This window comes from Fusarium tjaetaba (assembly GCF_013396195.1).
Source record: "Fusarium tjaetaba strain NRRL 66243 chromosome Unknown NRRL66243_c0000281, whole genome shotgun sequence".
NCBI lineage: Eukaryota > Fungi > Ascomycota > Sordariomycetes > Hypocreales > Nectriaceae > Fusarium > Fusarium tjaetaba.
This window is the reverse complement of record NW_023501477.1, coordinates 272911-289631: the sequence shown is the minus strand read 5'-3', so window position 1 is coordinate 289631 and position 16721 is coordinate 272911. Positions and strand designations below refer to the sequence as shown.

Here is a 16721-nt window from a genome sequence, read left to right as displayed (position 1 = left end):
TTTAACAATCCTCGACCTACTATGGTAAGCTCAAGTTAGACTTCCGATTCACTTCTAGTGTTCCCTGCAAGCGGGATTGAGCATAAAATTGGCTTGAGTATAGTTTAAATACTTTAGAGATATTTAATACTATTAGCAATAGATATAAAACTTATCTAGATCTTTTAAAGGCGGTTAATGCTGGGTAAAGAGATGAAGCTACCCTGAGGCTGACCTGGGTGGTCTAAAAACAGTCTAGTGGGGACCTGAAACACTGAGAAATCGTGCTTTGAGTGGACAGTCTAAACTGTAGACGTCATAGTGCAAATCAGGGATGAGTCATCTGTTGTCGTCATCGTCGACATGATTGGCTCATCGTTATCAGCAGAGTCCACCGGATGCTACCACGCGGGTTTTCAGGCTCCAGTAGCATTGACAGCTCATCACGCATAATAAATAAAAGACCCCGACCCCAAGTGGAGACGCTTGAAAAATAAAACCAACCTCTTGATATTACCCGACCGATCGTGTCCAACCCTATTCACGCCAGCCTCAACCTCGATAGACATGACAAGAAGACAATATCTCATATCTACACTCGGGACAGAAATCGAGATTGCATGAGATAACCTAAATCAATGGATGGCATTGCCTAAATCGCTCTAAACACGTGTCCCCACCCGCCGTCCCCTCACTCACTTCATGAGCTCACTCTACCGACCCTCCACCAGAAGAGAAGCCCAAGCTGCCATGGCCAAGCTCACCGCCGCCGAGCGCGCCGCTCACGAGGAGGGGAACCTTCACATGCTGCGCGCTACCATCGAGCGCACTCTCTGGCATCTTGATCCGCACAGTGAATTGGCCGCTCATCTGCGAGAGACCACCAAAGAAATCAGACGACATACCCTAGCGGGCTTACTCCCAAAACCAAAACCAAAATCACAGCAGAAATCATTACCTTACTCAAAACAAGATGAGCCAGAATTACCTCGTCTTTCTGCACCGCGGCAGCAATCGCCAGCTCGTGAACCGCAAAAAGTCCTCACGAATGAGGGCAGCAGATATCAGCTCCGCGATAGGCAGGATCACGTGCCGATAATCGAACTTAGCTCTGACGTATCCTCGGAACTGTCAGACGAGCCCATTTACGATTTCGACCATGCGCCCGACCAAGGCGAGAGCGCATCGGCCAGCGACATGAGCACCTTGGCAAAAGAACACCAGAAGCCAAGTCGAGAATTACCAGTAGAAGAGACACCGGCCGAGGAGGAGACGCTGACTCAAGAAATGCCGACGCATGAGTCCAGAAAGCGACCTGCAGAGGATGACGGCGAAGACGACGCGTCACCAGTCTCAAAACGCGTCAAGGGCTGGTTGACGCATATCACGGGCGGATACATGTAAATCTCGCTCTTATGAACGACAAGATCTGGACACCGATCACGTTATCATCAAAGAATACCCTACCGCTACTACATTTGACTGCATTCTGGAAATGCAGCATCAAAGCTTCGAGGCTTAGAGATGGAAAACCTGGTTTTGGGCATAATGTGCAAGTTATACACTGGTTTACGGATACTGGGAAACAAGACGTAAAGAACTGCGGAGAGCTGATTCGGACGGACTGGGGCTGGGGATAGAAAACATCAGGAATGGCTATATCGTAAGATGGGGAAGAGATTGAACGGAATACCCTTATGAGGCTTCATGGATAGCTAATGTATTATTTGACTTTCAATGAATCCGTGTTTGCTTGGTGCAGTCGTGCTTTGTTCTCTCTTGTGTATCTGCATGCCTGAGATGATGTGTGAGAAATCGTCAGTTACCCAAGACAGTCGGAGTTTTCGCGTCAACCTTGAACTACACAAGCATACAATTATGCGGTATGACAGTTTGCTAATCTGCAGGTATTTCTAATGTCCACGCTGCTCGTTTAGAGTTGAATAAGCACTAGGTAAAATTCCCTGGCTGGTTGTTTCCAGTGCGTCGGCCCTCGGAGCTCGGTCTTGGCTGTCAGCACCGTCTGCTTACATCTTCATCTCCGGCCTCAACAACACTCGAGTCTCGAGGCATCCAAAACTCGGCGCTCGACAGCTTAGTCCAATAAGCGCAGGCCGAATCCTGACTGCCATGTCTAGTCCACTTGTTACTCGGCGTAACGGCAAGAAGCAAGCATGCGAGCCTTGTCGGCGCAGAAAAGTGGCATGCGACCACGGCTATCCTGTATGTCGTCGGTGTAGAAAACGGCCCAACGGCGCGTCTGCGTGTTACTATGCATCTCCGGAACAGGCAGCGACTCCCTCTCGAGCAAGGCGTTCTCAGCGACGAGTGTCCGAAGCATCAGCCTTGAGCTCCGAGGTCGCGGCACCCGCAGCCCGACACAGGAATTTTGGGCCCGATGATGGGTTATGGAGTTCACCTGCTGCGAGGCCGCCACAAGGCTTCTTCGGGCCTACAAGCTTCCCGGCTGCGTACCAAGAGACTGAGGCTAGTTTGGCTGCGCAGGGACCCTCAGTGGCAGTCGTCGACGCCCCTTCTTCACCAACTATTCCAGCTCCACCATCGGTGGCCGAGATACAGAGTATTGTGGATATGGACCAAGGAGCAAGTCAACTTGCTGTCAGAGTACTCCAAGCCCTCCCCGAGAAACTATCCATGCAAAGATCGATGCCTAAAGCTAGCCTTGATGAAGACTGGTTGGCTGGTATTGGTGATAGACTCCTATCCAGTACCTGGGACACATTCGGGTCTTGCCTCAGTGATAGAGCAAACACAGCAAAGTTGCGCGAGATGGGGAGTAGAATATGTATAAACACACGGAAAACGCTCAAGGAGGACCAGGATGACCCGACTACATGGATTCAAAGCTTCTCGGGAGAGAATCTACGCTGGGAGACTGTTGGTGTCATCTTCCTATATACAGCTCTAAGCGAGCTATCAGCCACATCGAATGAAGATTCGAAGAGGATAATTCGCCAGTGCACTGAGTACTGTGCTTCATGCATAACTCTGGCTAACATGGGCGGGAGTTCTGGGACGCTTATGCTGTTTCTGGTATACAAGCGATCCGTTCTTCATTCATGGATGCATGGCGAAACCAGTAAGTCCCCTATTATCATAACGGGCTGGCAGCCTGCCTTTGATTGAGCCTAACTGCCACAGGTCTGCCATACTGGAAGTTTCATGCAGAGGCAGTTGCGATGTTAACATTCTCCGGACTCCACGATACTCGGACCAAGTCATCGACGCATATGTCATCAGTACCGACCGAGATCCGTAGGCGTATAGGATGTCAAGTCTTCGTGGTCGATAAATTCCTGGCCACCTTTGTTGGACGACCGCCTCTTCTTACGAGGAGATTCTGCTCTATAACGTTGCCACTTGACCTAGGAGAGTCAGCCTTGTTATCAGATAGAGAAACGTTCCAGAGGAGATCTCAACTCCTTGATCAGGACGGATGGAATGTAGATGGTTGTATCTACTCGGGCTCGCTTCTGCGTGTTCGCATGATGATTGCGCTGGCAAGGGACGAGATTCTTGAAGTGATACTCGCTCAGGATGGTGCTTACGGAATTATGGAATTCATGTAAGTGGGATCTTATGGACAGATGCTTCTCTCTCTAATGGTTTAATCATGAATAGGCAACTCAAAACTAAGCAACTTGATCTTTATGGGCATCTTCCTCAGCACCTGATCTGGAATCCTACAGCAGAGGAGATAAGCGAGATAGACCTTGAAATCGGTTATCCAAAGCTATTGATAAGACTAGACCATTTACTCAACATGTTTCTCATCCAGCGACTGTTTGTTAAATACGGCCATCCAAGAAACGAGCTTCTGCGCACCAGTTTCGAGATGGTGGTTCTGACTCTGAATTTCTGGGCTCAGAAGCACATCTGGGCTGCTTTGCAGGGCAAATGCCGATGGATAGTAAGTCAAAAATATTCCACCTCTAGCTATAACCAAATCAGCCTTCTAGATCTAATACTGTTCAGATCATGGGATACGCAACCCTCGCTGGAGCTGTCTTGTGCATGGAACTCATAGACCCCGTCCCAGTTACAATATCAACTGAAGAAAGCATCATCGCTGGAGAGACATATTCTCGATCATCTATTATTCAACAACTCAGCCTGTTGTTGGGATATCTCAAGACTTCATGTCCATCACAAACACACTGTTCAGTTGCTCATAATGTGCGGGGTGTTATCAAGAAGGTCCTTGATCATATTCTGAATAACTCAAGCGTTACTCAACCTGTAGCTGAGTTTGAGGGAATGGACTTTGCGGGTAGTTGGGATCATTTTTCGTATTTTAGTGCGTTGGATAATTTTGACTGGCTTATGGAGGAGCGTGGGATCGAGGAGGAGTCTGGCATGCTGTAATTACCGTCAGTCAAAACCTATTCAATCTATCATAATTTAATGGTTATGTTACGCTGAGACCACAGTCAATTGTCGATCTATTCAATGCATGGTTCTAGTAATTTGTAAGCACTCTGGCGTTCTTCGGTGCTCGGCTCTCGACCTCGGTGCTCAAAGCTGACTGCAGCACAACTTCACTTGCATCGGCAGAATAGCACGCATAATAACGGCGCTCTTGGCGCAAGTGTCCAATTTCATGACGAAATACTTCCGAGCTGATAAATCAATCAATGGGGATGAAATGGTATAAATACTAGTGCAAGATCACAGCTATCAGCGTTTCATCACAATACAGAAACAATTATCTTACTGTTTCAGCATACCATCTCATACTTTCAACCTCTTTGAAAACATGTCTCTACCCAAGACCTACAAAGCTGCATCTTTTGAGGCGAGTGGCTCGAAGCTGGCCCTCAAGGAAGTCAAACTTGAACAACCTGGCCCAGGCTACATCTTGGTCAAAGTCCTAGCCTGCGGCGTCTGCCACTCTGATTCATGGATGCAGCAAGGTCGCTTTGGAGATTTATTTCCTCGCGTTCCTGGCCATGAAGCCGTTGGGGATGTTGTCGCTGTTGGAGATGGAGTCAGCAGCTTCCAGATTGGTGAACGTGTTGGTGGTGCCTGGCATGGCGGTAAGTCTCTACACTTTCAGAATTATCTCGGTGGTTAGCTAATGATGTTGTGACAAGGCCACGATGGAACATGCCGCTCCTGTCAAACTGGATCATTCCAATTGTGTGATAACGGTGCTATCAACGGCGTGACCATGGATGGTGGTTACGCTGAGTACGTCTTGCTTCACGCCGAAGCTGCCGTCCGAATCCCCTCCGATGCAGACCCCGCCGAAGTAGCTCCTCTCCTCTGCGCTGGAGTCACCGTCTTCAACGTCATTCGTAGGATCGGCGTCCTCCAAGGTGGTCTCATCGCAGTCCAAGGCCTGGGAGGACTAGGTCATCTGGCACTTCAGTATGCCTCCAAGATGGGATACACCGTCGTTGCCATGAGCGCCGGAAGCGAGAAAAAGGACTTTGCGATGAAGTTAGGTGCTCATCATTACATCGACTCCAGCAAAGAAGATCCTAGTGAAGCTTTGCAGAAACTTGGAGGGGCTAACATGATCTTGTCAACGGCCCCAAATGCAGAGGCAGTTAGTCCTCTCACAGGAGGTCTTGCGGCTCTCGGTAAGCTGGTCGTTCTCTCACCTCTTGGGCCTATGGAGTTCAATACGGTTCACATGATCATGAAGAATATTAGCGTACACGGATGGAACACGGGACATCAGCAGGATTCGGAGGATGCTATCGCGTTTGCGCATACGCATCGTATCAAGTGTATCGTTGAGAGGTTTGACTTTGCGACTCAGTACCGAGAGGCTTTTGAGAAGATGGAGAGTGGAAAGGTTCGCTTCAGATCTGTCATGACTATGTAGATATCTCTTTTGTGTTGGTTTTCGTGTTCATTTCAAATGCGAAATGCGAAATGTCACGACCCTCGGGTTTGAATTGTGGAGATGTTTTCGGGATACAGTGCCGAGCTCGGAGCGACCCTCTTATCTCTATCACGAGAAGCTATCAACTGCCGGTTCTAGAACCACTAGCTCCGTGAAGATTCTCCCTTTCGACGAGGCATTTTAGATACTGAATTTTTATAAAATATCCAAGATTTGTTCTCCAAACACGGTGAAACAATTGAGCAACATGTATTGGGAAACTACCGTGAAGCAGAAAAGGGAGGATCGCGATGGTGCCATCCAAAGCTGCGAGGCTCAGCTCCCCGCCGTAACCGATGAAAGCATCGTGCCAGAACATGCCGACATTTCTTCCCTTCTCGAGCAATTGAAGACGGGAAAGATAACAGCCGAGAAGCTGGTCTCTGTTACGATTCGCAGGTAAACCGCTCATCTCTATAAGCTATTTGCCAATTGCTAACTCCTTGCAGAGCCATCGCTTCACACAAAGAGGTTCGGATACAGCACACCCATCCGCGACTACGACTAACATACCTTAGACAAACTGCCTCAGCGAACCTCTTTTCGAAAGTGCACTAGAACGCGCAAAATCTCTTGATGAGTACTTCCAGAAACATAAGCAGCTCATTGGTCCTCTCCATGGTATTCCAGTGTCAGTAAAAGATCAATTCAACATCGCTGGCCTCGACACCACGTTAGGCTATGTCGGTCGCTCCTTCAAGCCCGCTCGCGACAATGCAGTCATGGTAACCATTTTGGAAAAGCTAGGTGCAGTCATCATAACAAAAACCGTTATCCCTCAGAGCATCATGTATGGCGAGACTGAAAGTCCTCTCTGGGGATTGACTACGTATCCTGGAAGACCTGAGCTTTCACCGGGTGGTTCGTCTGGTGGAGAGGCTACGCTGATGCGAATGTCTGGATCACTAGGGGGTTGGGCAACTGATATTGGAGGCTCGATTCGTGTTCCGAGCCATCTCTGCGGGCTGTTTGGACTGAAGCCTTCGTCTGGTCGGTTCTCATACTCCGGTGCAGCAAATTCTCATGAGGGGCAGTCTCATGTCCCTTCATCAATTGGTCCGATGAGCCCAACGCTCTCTAACCTCATCGCTTTGACCAAGGAATGTCTGCTTGCAGAACCATGGAAGCTCGACCCAAATGTCGTCCCAATTCCATGGCGACAGGCCGATTTTGAGGATGTGCAGAAGCGTAAACTCACCATCGGTATCATTCTTGACGACGGGGTCGTGCGACCTCATCCAGAAATTCAAGAAGCGGTCCGCCGTGCAGTGGCAATCTTCGAAAAGGCAGGGCATAAAGTCATTCCGTGGAGTACAGCAGACCACTCGAGCTGCATCGAGATCCAGGATCAGTTCTACCGTGCAGACGGTGGAGAGGATATCAAGACTGAAGTCGCTGTTGCAGGCGAGCCGATGATTGCCCACGTCGAAGCACTCGTCAACTCGTCCAAGCCTATATCAGTGTATGAATACTGGCAACTCAACCGCCGAAAGACGGCAGCGCAAGAGGCTTACAATAAGAAATGGACTACGACTGCTGGTCTAGAAGATGGAGAATGTGTCGACGTTATAATCGGTCCTGTGTCGCCTCATACAGCTGTTCCGCATAGGTCAAGCAGATGGACTGGCTACGCCAAGATATGGAACTTTCTCGACTACACAGCTATGTCGTTCCCTCTTGCAAAATTTGGAAGCTCTGAGGATGCAACATCTTCTGATATATACGTCGCTGTGGCTGAAGAAGCGCGCCGTAGTTATCTACATGATTATGCGCCGCGCAATGCCATTGATGAGTGGATACGCGGCCTCTATGATCCTGAAGCGATGAAAGGACTTGACATTGGAGTGCAGATCATTGGAAGGAGATATGAAGAGGAAAAGGTCTTGGGCGTAGCATCATTGTTAAAAAAGCTCATCCGAGCTCCATAGAGTTTTGGTCACGGAAGACGCGGATACAGGGTATTGATTTGATATGTGGTTAGTAGTTAGAAAACCAGCGCGATGCCTCACTATCCCGCACACTACTCTTATTACCCAACGCCTCCATTATAGCAATGATAAATACCCAACACGAACCGATGAAACCCTGAAGCTTTCGACCTAAGGGATTTGCGAGTCGCTACGTTACACGTTTGGTTCATATTTCCGTCAGATAGAGTTCTTACAGGGTAAGACGAAAGTCTAATCCAGCAATTACAGTTTACACGAGTAAGGATCCTGCTCGGGGATGTTCATTTGATACGCCGCGAAAGCCCGAGTGATAAAGTGATCTCCCTTAAGCCAAAGTGTATCCTCGCGATTACCTTTTGATCGCCTTTGCTACTGCGCGGCTTCATAACTCTATCTATCACGATCAACGATCATTCCGCTATCAGCGGACAAATGCCGCGTCTTCAATGTCGCCATCTCACCTAACCACGATAGGAAACCCCCAAACCCACGGACAAAAAGGCCCCCCCATCGACCTGACCTGCTCTATCAATCGACATGTACATAAAATTACGGATTGTCCAGCGGAGTCGCGGCACTTGGGATAAAAGTCCCACGGGCTAACGTTCCCGGATTCGACGCTTCACCCGCGCGAGTGCAACGCTGACCCCTGCAGTTCCCCTGAGCGCCAAGGCTAGCATCTAGACGCTCATTCGGTACAGCTAGCACGATCTTCCCTGCGCTAACTTGTATCTGGTAGGTCTGTTGATAAGAGCGAGGGAACTTATGGTAATTGCTCTGGAACTTCTGGAGGGCTCTTTTGAATGCGTTTATGGGCAGGTCATGCAGGTTTGAGTTTGGGGCATCACATGTTCCTGCATATACTCCGTTGCTGTATCTGGACGGATGCAGATATTCCCAAAGAGGGCGGGATACTCCGTGTAGGCTATATAATGTTGTGATAACGCCGTTGATCTGCTAAGGTCTTGTCTTCAACCACTCGCTCTGGTATCCTGTCACTCTCTTGACTGCTCCACACTCTTTACTGCATTGTCTGTCATTCTTTACAAAGTCACTCTTTATATCATACTACACACATTCATTATGGTCCGTCTAGGATTGACGGCTCTGCTTTTCGCAGGGCTGTCCGCTGCCGTTCAAGACACTGAGCAGGGTACCGCTGTGACGCACGTCCCAGGTGCCTACATCTTCGAGTTCGAAGAGAACCACGTACGCATCTCGCCAACCAAATTCCATTTCACAGCTAATAGTCGTAGGATACTGCCAAGTTTTACAGAACTGCTGATGACAAGTACACCACGCGCGTCAAGTTCGACTATGACCTGTTCAAGGGCGTTTCTATCCAGTTTGACGATGTTTCTACCGCTGAGGACATGGCTGCCAAGATGGCGGCTCTTCCCGCTGTCAAGAACATGTGGCCTGTCAAGGTCTACAGTATCCCTAAGCCTCGCATTGAGTGGACTGCTACGCCTGGCATGAAGGCTCCTCTTAAGAAGCGTGATCTGAATGATACTGCTGATACGTTCTCACCTCACGTTCAGGTTCAAGTTGATAAGCTTCGGGAGAAGGGTATCACTGGCCATGGTATCAAGGTCGCTGTTGTCGACACTGGTGTACGTCTCATGCCCTTGAGATTGGAACTGGCTGACATTGTTAGATTGACTACAAGCACCCTGCTCTTGGTGGATGCTTCGGTAAAGATTGCCTTGTTTCCTTCGGTACTGATCTCGTTGGTGATAAGTACGATGGTTTCAACGCTGTTTACCCCGATGACGATCCCATGGATTGCCAAGGCCACGGTTCTCACGTCGCTGGTATTATTGCCGCTCAAGAGAACGAGTACGGTTTCACCGGTGCTGCTCCCGGAGTCACTCTCGGCGCCTACCGTGTCTTCGGATGCTCTGGAGAGGCCGGTAACGATGTTCTCATCGCCGCTTTCAACCAAGCTTACCAAGATGGCGCTGACATCATCACTGCTTCCATCGGCGGTCCCAGCGGTTGGTCCGAGGAGCCTTGGGCTGTCGCCGTCTCTCGCATCGTCGAGAAAGGTGTCCCCTGCACTGTCTCTGCTGGTAACTCCGGTGATGTCGGTATGTTCTACGCCAGCACTGCTGCCAATGGTAACAAGGTCATGGCTATCGCTTCTTACGACAACAGCGACTACGTCTCTCTTCTCAACATCTCCCACTACACCGTTGACAACAGCAGCAAGAAGATCGACTTTGGTTCCACTGCTGGTAGCCCTGCTGCTTGGGCCAAGGTCACCCTTCCCCTCTGGGCTCCTAACCTGGATCCTACCACTCCCAACGGCGGCTGTGACGCTTATCCCGAGGATACTCCTGATCTTAGCAAGTACATCGTCTTGGTCCGTCGTGGAAGCTGTACCTTTGTTCAGAAGGCCCAGAACGCTGCTAAGCATGGTGCCAAGTACTTCCTCGTCTACAACAACGCTGCCAGCGGCGCTTCAGCCATTGATGTCTCAACCGTTGAGGGCATTGTCGCTGCTGGTATGGTCCCCGCCAAGACTGGTGTCAAGTGGGTTGAGCTTCTCAAGGCTGGATCTACCGTCACTCTCGAGATGTCTGATGGTTCTGATGGAAAGGTCATTCTTGAGGAGAGCAAGAACAATGTTACCGGTGGCGCTGTGAGCACTTACTCTTCTTGGGGTCCTACTTGGGAACTCGATGTCAAGCCCCAGTTTGGCTCTCCTGGTGGAAACATCCTCTCGACATACCCTCTCAAGAAGGGCGGTTATGCAGTCCTTTCTGGTACCTCCATGGCCTGCCCCTTGGTCGCTGGAGTCATTGCCCTTATCGCCGAGGTCCGCGGTACTCTTGACCCTGAGGTCCTTGAGAACCTCTTGTCGTCTACTTCCAACCCTACTCTGTTCAACGACGGTGCCAAGTTCTACGACTACCTTGCTCCTGTCCCTCAACAGGGTGGTGGCTTGATCCAAGCCTACGACGCTGCTTACTCCAACCTCTTACTGAGCCGCTCCAGCTTGGCTTTCAACGACACCGACCACTTCACCGAGGTTCTCAACTTCACTCTTCACAACACTGGCAAGACAGATCTCGATCTGAGCATCTCGCACATTCCTACCAAGAGCGTCTACACTCTTGCCAAGGACAGCATCTATGCTTCCGAGTTCCCCAACGATGTTGCCGATGGCCACGCCAGCCTCAAGTTCAGCGAAGCCAAGGTCAGCGTCGGCGCTGGTGACTCTGTTACCATTGAGGTCATGCCAACTCCTCCCGAGGGTCTCGATGCCAAGCGTCTCGCGCTCTGGTCTGGATACATCGCCATCAACGGAACTGATATCTCCCTATCTCTTCCCTACCAAGGTCTCACCGGTTCTCTCCACGACTCCAAGGTTCTCGCTTCTGACGATACCTGGATCAGCAAGTCCAACGACAAGGACGAGCTCAACCCCGTTCCCGCCAACACCACCTTCGTTCTTCCCGTCAAGGGCCAGAACGCTACTGACGAGAAGCCCGCTCCTGCTCTGGCATGGAAGCTCGCCCTCGGATCCGCCAAGCTCGAGGCTGAACTGATTCCCGTCTCTGGTAACTCTACTGCCAAGAGCCTGGGAGCCCCTGCTGGCTTCCCTACTCTGTGGAACCCCATGGGTAAGGGCAATGTTGTCTGGAATGGAAAGTTGGCTGATGGAGGATACGCACCTGCTGGAAAGTACAAGGTTGCTTACCGAGCTCTGAGGATATTTGGTGATGAGAAGAAGGAGAGTGATTGGGACAAGTCAGAGTCGCCCGTTTTTGCTGTGAGGTATCCTTGAGTATCATGAGCGCTTGGAACATTATGAAACGACTCTTATGTCAGTACGGACAGCGGTGGTGGATGAAATGTAGCTAGCAGTCATTTGACAGTATCATTCATTGATAATGGAATCTCTTTATGTCTTCACACTATCAAGCATCCATCTCGTGACTCTCAACCTCAAGTTCATCTCATATTGTGTCCCTTAGATACCCGAGTCATCCTGGAAGATATGGGCATTCCAATGATTCGTATCGTTCTTGAACCACTCATTCCACTTATCGCAGACCCTATTCACCTCCTTCATCTTCTCAGGATACTGATCCAAGATCCTATTCAGCAGCTTCTGTTGCTCCAAGATCTGAATGGCAAGACCACTAGACGCATGCCATGCGATGTGGCAGTGGAACAGCCAAGAGCCAGGGTTGTCGGCTTTGAAGGCAACGACCAGGTATCCTCCAGCTGGAAGAAGTGCCACGTCTCGACGCGGAGGGTTGTTGAATTTAAGGGTCACATTTCCTGTGGCTAGGTCTGTGAAGTTGGTACCTTGCGCTAGAAGGGCAAAGTCGTGGCCATGGAGATGGAGCTGTTACGCATTAGAAAAGACCATTTGAAGGGTTAAAATTTGCTTACAGGATGAGCAACTGGAGCAAACCCTCGGTTGGGCTTGCTAACCATGGGAGCCGGAGGGGCCGTGATAGCGATGTAGACCCATTTATCCTTCTTCTCGTCAGGCACAACGAGATCAACAGCATAGTCGGGGTCCCACGTGGTATTCTTAAGGTTCAGAATGGTAGGGTTGGAGAAGTTCAACCAGAGAGGTTTCTCGCCAAAGGCCCACCAGGTAAAATTGTCCATCAGTTCGGGCCTGTGAGCAAACTTGTCCAGACCAATTTCGAACGTGCTGTTGGTGTCTGGGTCAAGTGTTAGGAGAGTCAAAGAATCTTGAGGTGAGTGGAACTTACAATTGAGCTTGACGGGATCGACGTTCCACTCATAAACCGGGCTGAGTCGATCATAAGCTTCGTCTCGACACTCCAAAGAGTAATTCTCTCGGAATGTCGTGGGAACAAGTTTGCTCGATGCATTATACCGCAGGATACCTTGACGCTCATCAGGTTCATTACCCGGCTCGAAGCCCTTGCAGCGAGTCGCTCCCACGGTTCGGACCCAGTAGTTCCCGTCGGGGTTTGCGGGCATCTTTGTGGTGTTGGTGGGGTTCGCATCAAGAACGATGTGATATCTTTGGCCTGTTCACCTAAGTCAGTGACATTGTGTCTCATCGGTTCTACTGAGGAGATATGCTTACCTATTCCGAGGACAATGTGAGAGACTGAGTAAGGGTGGATCGGCACAAAGTCAGTCGACATAACAGTAAAGTTGTGATTGTCGATACTAAAGATCCAGGTTGTGTCGACGGACGTGTTGATCACGCGAAGAACATACTTCTTGCCCTGCTGGGTGTCAATGCTGGCATATAATCCAGTGTAATGGAGTGACTGACCTTGGTAACCGTCATGTTGAAGCGCTCACGGGGGAAACTACCAGCAAAGTTCCCCACGCCATTGATCAAAACACCATTCATCATAGGTCTCGTAGGATTCGGCACAAGCTCCCTCTGCCATGACTGGAACGCACTGCGATGACTCCAATCTGTGATAAGAATGGGGTTTCGTCCCTCATCAAACGGCGCAGACGACGGCCCGTAAATGGTGATGGGACCAGCCAAGCCATCGGCATACTGCAGAGAATAATGGCTATGATACCACGATGTACCGTATTGAACAGCACGGAAAGTGTAAGTATAGCTGTCTCCAGGTGCAATGGGGCATTGAGTCACGCCGTTAACACCGTCCATCTCAAAGGTCTCAAGCTGTCGTAGACCGTGCCAGTGGATGGTTGTGCCATTGTACTTCAGATGGTTGTGCACGGTGACTTTGATAAGATCGCCCCAGCAGGCTTGGATCCAAGGGCCGGGATACTTGCCGTTGAAGACCTTGCCGAATGGGTTATCGACACCATCACCATTGATGGATTGATCAGTGACATTGAGGTGATACTGGTTCCAGTCAGAAGAAGTCGGGCCAAAACTCATGTGTTGTAACTTACCTCTCTTGTTATTCCAATAGGCCAGAAGTTCTCATAATCCGTTTTGATAGTGAAGTTCTGATCGTATGGTCCTTTCAACCAACACGAGCGGTCATCTTTAGTTGTGCATGGCTTCCAGCCCTTGAGATCAGTGTAATTGCACGTAAAGACCTTGCCGTCCTGATCAGGCCCACTTGGTGAGTCGAAATATGGGTAGTCAATCTCTGGTGTAGAGTGTCCGTGGGTAAAGGTCATGACATCTTGATGAGGCCCTTGGTCTGAGACGGACGGGTAGTGAAATACCGCCACGAAGGACAAGACGACAGCCTTGCAGGCGTCTGTAATCCACATCTTGATTCAATGCGGCAAAATTATAACAATAGTATGGCGTATTTAGTCAATTGACATAGAAATAAAGCATCAATTGCAGAGCTAGAACGACGAGCTCAAAGGAACGCAGGACCATGGGCGACTCGCTTTTTCACTCTCTCCCCGAAAACTCTCTTGTCTCGTCACATATCCTTTCCTGTACGTGACAAGCCACTTTCCTCAGCCGTTGTCCAACTCAACGCCGATCACGCCAATCATTACGCGCCGAGAATCAATACTTTACCAAACTATCGTATTCCTAGCAGGATGGCGCTGTCTTGAGGTTCCTCAGCGGGTGCGGGGGGATGCGCCACTTCTTTTAGTGCTGAGCTGAAATACCTTGGCCTAGAGAATCTGGTCTAGCGTCACAGGGGATTGAAGCTGTTTTCAGGTCGAGGCGGCGCTGAGGGAACTCTTTTGGGAAACGTTATTGAGAGCAGAGCGCTCCGTGCGTCGTGCCGTGCCGTTCCGGGCCGTATGGTTCGCTGGGCAGATATGAGTTTTGAGGCCGCGGTAGTGTATTCAGCCAGCCACGAGATGGACATGTCAGCAAGGGAGGAATAAGCGTGAGGGGACTTTGGACATGGCGTCATGTCTCGTTTTCTTTGCTTGTTGCACTGCTTCTGTCTTTTCGTTGAGATTCCGATTATCCCCTGTAACGACGGCATTGGCTCGATTGGCTGTTTTGTCATGATTCCTGTGACACGTTCCTTGTAGAATGCTTTGACTGTAGGCCACGCCGACGCCGCAAGGGAGACGGTTATTGGAGTTAGTGGACTAAACAGGGCAATAGATCAGCCACGAGCTAGACTGTGCACTGATGAAACAGGGGATCGCTGACGTCAGTAGCTCTTCACTATCTCGAGCGATCTGTATTTATTGAGCACGTCTGCACCACGTAGCTACCTGGCGAAGCTTCCATCAACTATATCTTTTCTGATCTCGAGTATCCTCAATCACTACAACATGTCTCTATCAAAAGTCGTCAACGGAAGGCTCGTAACCAACACCGATGTATGTACCCCATTATCATTCTCGTTCATTGCTAATCCTCGACAGGTGAGACCTCCCACCGGATGGACCGTCAACTACGAAGACATGGGCAGTGAAAGTGAATGGGGTGAAGATGGAGAGGTTGCAGACCTTGTCAGCGCTTATGGCATTTCCGGAGTGGTCAAGCCGCTGTTCAGGACCCGGTACAGCAGCAATGAAGTCATTTTCATCGTTGAAATCAACGAGCAGTATTATGTTTACAATGGTGAAAGTGGATGGGTGCAGAGAATTGTCACGCCGACGGACTTGAAGGAGATCGTGGACTTTATCAATGAGCAGGGATGGTTCAGGCTCGAGACTGAGAATCTCGACGCTTGATCGAAGTTGTGTATTGTGTCGAGTCAACATTTTAGTCATGAATGCATAGCCATGGCATCTCAACTAGGGAGGTGCCATCTGATCGATTGATGTATACCATGAAAAGCACAGTGCACATTCAATCGACAAGACAGTTTGAAGAACAGTATGCCTGAAGCCTCCTGGACACTCATAAGTGTTGTATTCTCCCACCGAGGTCGAGATGTCCTAGGGTTAGCTTATAGCTCCTCCAACTCATTGTACCGACCATTCAAGGCGAGGGCTATTTCAGATAGCGCATCTGCTCCTATCGCTCGTACCTAGAGTATCACTGCCTGACTGCCAGCTTCACAAAACTCCAGCAGCCCAGAAGCTGCCACCAATGACCCCAAAGCTGCACAGGTTCCAGAAATCCTGTATCAGACATATCTCAAAAGTCGTCGTATTCTTCAGATGCATCAGCGAGGAAATGCGGAGATCCATACGAGCTGCTTCCGCTACAGCCTGTTCGGAAGTGTTGCGTAGATCTGTTCATCAAGCCGCATCGTAGCAAAGGAACTTTGGAGCCCCTGGCGATAACGTCTTACAACACACAACGTGCGACCAGTGCCGTCAGAAGAAGCTCCGCTGCACAGGGCGTAAGACGGGCTGCGAGCGCTGGAAAGCGGACGGCCCGGCAGAATGAAGCTGCTGCGCGATCGCAGTCGCCGGCATCTGAACAACAGTCCGAGGCGGATACGATGCAGAGCACGGCTGCCGCTACTAGCAGAAACTCTCCGAGCGCTTCGGTGCAAGGAAACAATAGCGGTGATGATGGGAGCAATTCTTCTGTTAATCCTTTGGCGAATCCGTTGGATGCGACGCTCTTGGAAGATGCGGCCATGAGCAGTAATACTTCGGGAGACGAGTTTGTATTCTTCGATTTGAACCCCTCCACTTTTGACCATAACTTTCTCTCTCTCTCTCTAAACTGCAAGTAGCTAAGCTTTCTCTTTGCAAAGTTAGTGCCAGTTTCCAACTCATTGCCAGATTTTCACTGGTCACCATACAGTATACCTGGTATACCTTCGCCGCGGAGTACACAAGCAGACACTTTCACCTTCTTGGATTCCCGCTCGTCTACGGCCACGACAGCTACACGCATAATCAACAATCCCATCAATGTCAACAGCAGCAGTACCTGTGCGCGTCGATGTCTCAAAGTCATGAAGTCACTGCTTGAAGAGCTTGAAACACGCATGCACGACATGAACCCCTGCAAAGCCGACGTGGCCCTGTCTTTCCAAAAACAATATTGT

At 49.9% G+C, this 16721-nt stretch overlaps 4 protein-coding genes across 4 annotated transcripts; 3 read left to right on the top strand and 1 right to left on the bottom strand.

Annotated features, from left to right (window-relative positions):
• Positions 1–729: 729 nt before the first annotated feature.
• Positions 730–7821, top strand: FTJAE_11490 (uncharacterized protein; the record flags this gene model as incomplete). Its single annotated transcript, XM_037344438.1, has 11 exons — positions 730–1379; positions 1962–2202; positions 2269–3079; positions 3142–3565; positions 3622–3910; positions 3976–4361; positions 4723–5036; positions 5094–5803; positions 6129–6292; positions 6343–6364; positions 6412–7821. The coding sequence occupies 11 exons, from the start codon at positions 730–732 to the stop codon at positions 7819–7821; spliced, it is 5421 nt and encodes a 1806-aa protein (XP_037201560.1).
• Positions 7822–8925: 1104 nt separating this feature from the next.
• On the top strand, positions 8926–11635 carry FTJAE_11489 (putative subtilisin-like serine protease; the record flags this gene model as incomplete). The annotated part of the gene is made up of 3 exons (XM_037344436.1): positions 8926–9051; positions 9099–9455; positions 9500–11635. 3 exons carry the CDS (start codon positions 8926–8928, stop codon positions 11633–11635), a joined length of 2619 nt encoding a protein of 872 aa, XP_037201559.1.
• Positions 11636–11821: 186 nt separating this feature from the next.
• On the bottom strand, positions 11822–14055 carry FTJAE_11488 (laccase 2; the record flags this gene model as incomplete). Its single annotated transcript, XM_037344435.1, has 6 exons — positions 11822–12202; positions 12250–12530; positions 12582–12866; positions 12926–13070; positions 13121–13675; positions 13726–14055. 6 exons carry the CDS (start codon positions 14053–14055, stop codon positions 11822–11824), a joined length of 1977 nt encoding a protein of 658 aa, XP_037201558.1.
• A 984-nt stretch (positions 14056–15039) lies between these two features.
• FTJAE_11487 (uncharacterized protein) lies at positions 15040–15444 on the top strand (the record flags this gene model as incomplete). Its single annotated transcript, XM_037344434.1, has 2 exons — positions 15040–15087; positions 15133–15444. The coding sequence occupies 2 exons, from the start codon at positions 15040–15042 to the stop codon at positions 15442–15444; spliced, it is 360 nt and encodes a 119-aa protein (XP_037201557.1).
• Between the last annotated feature and the right edge of the window lie 1277 nt (positions 15445–16721).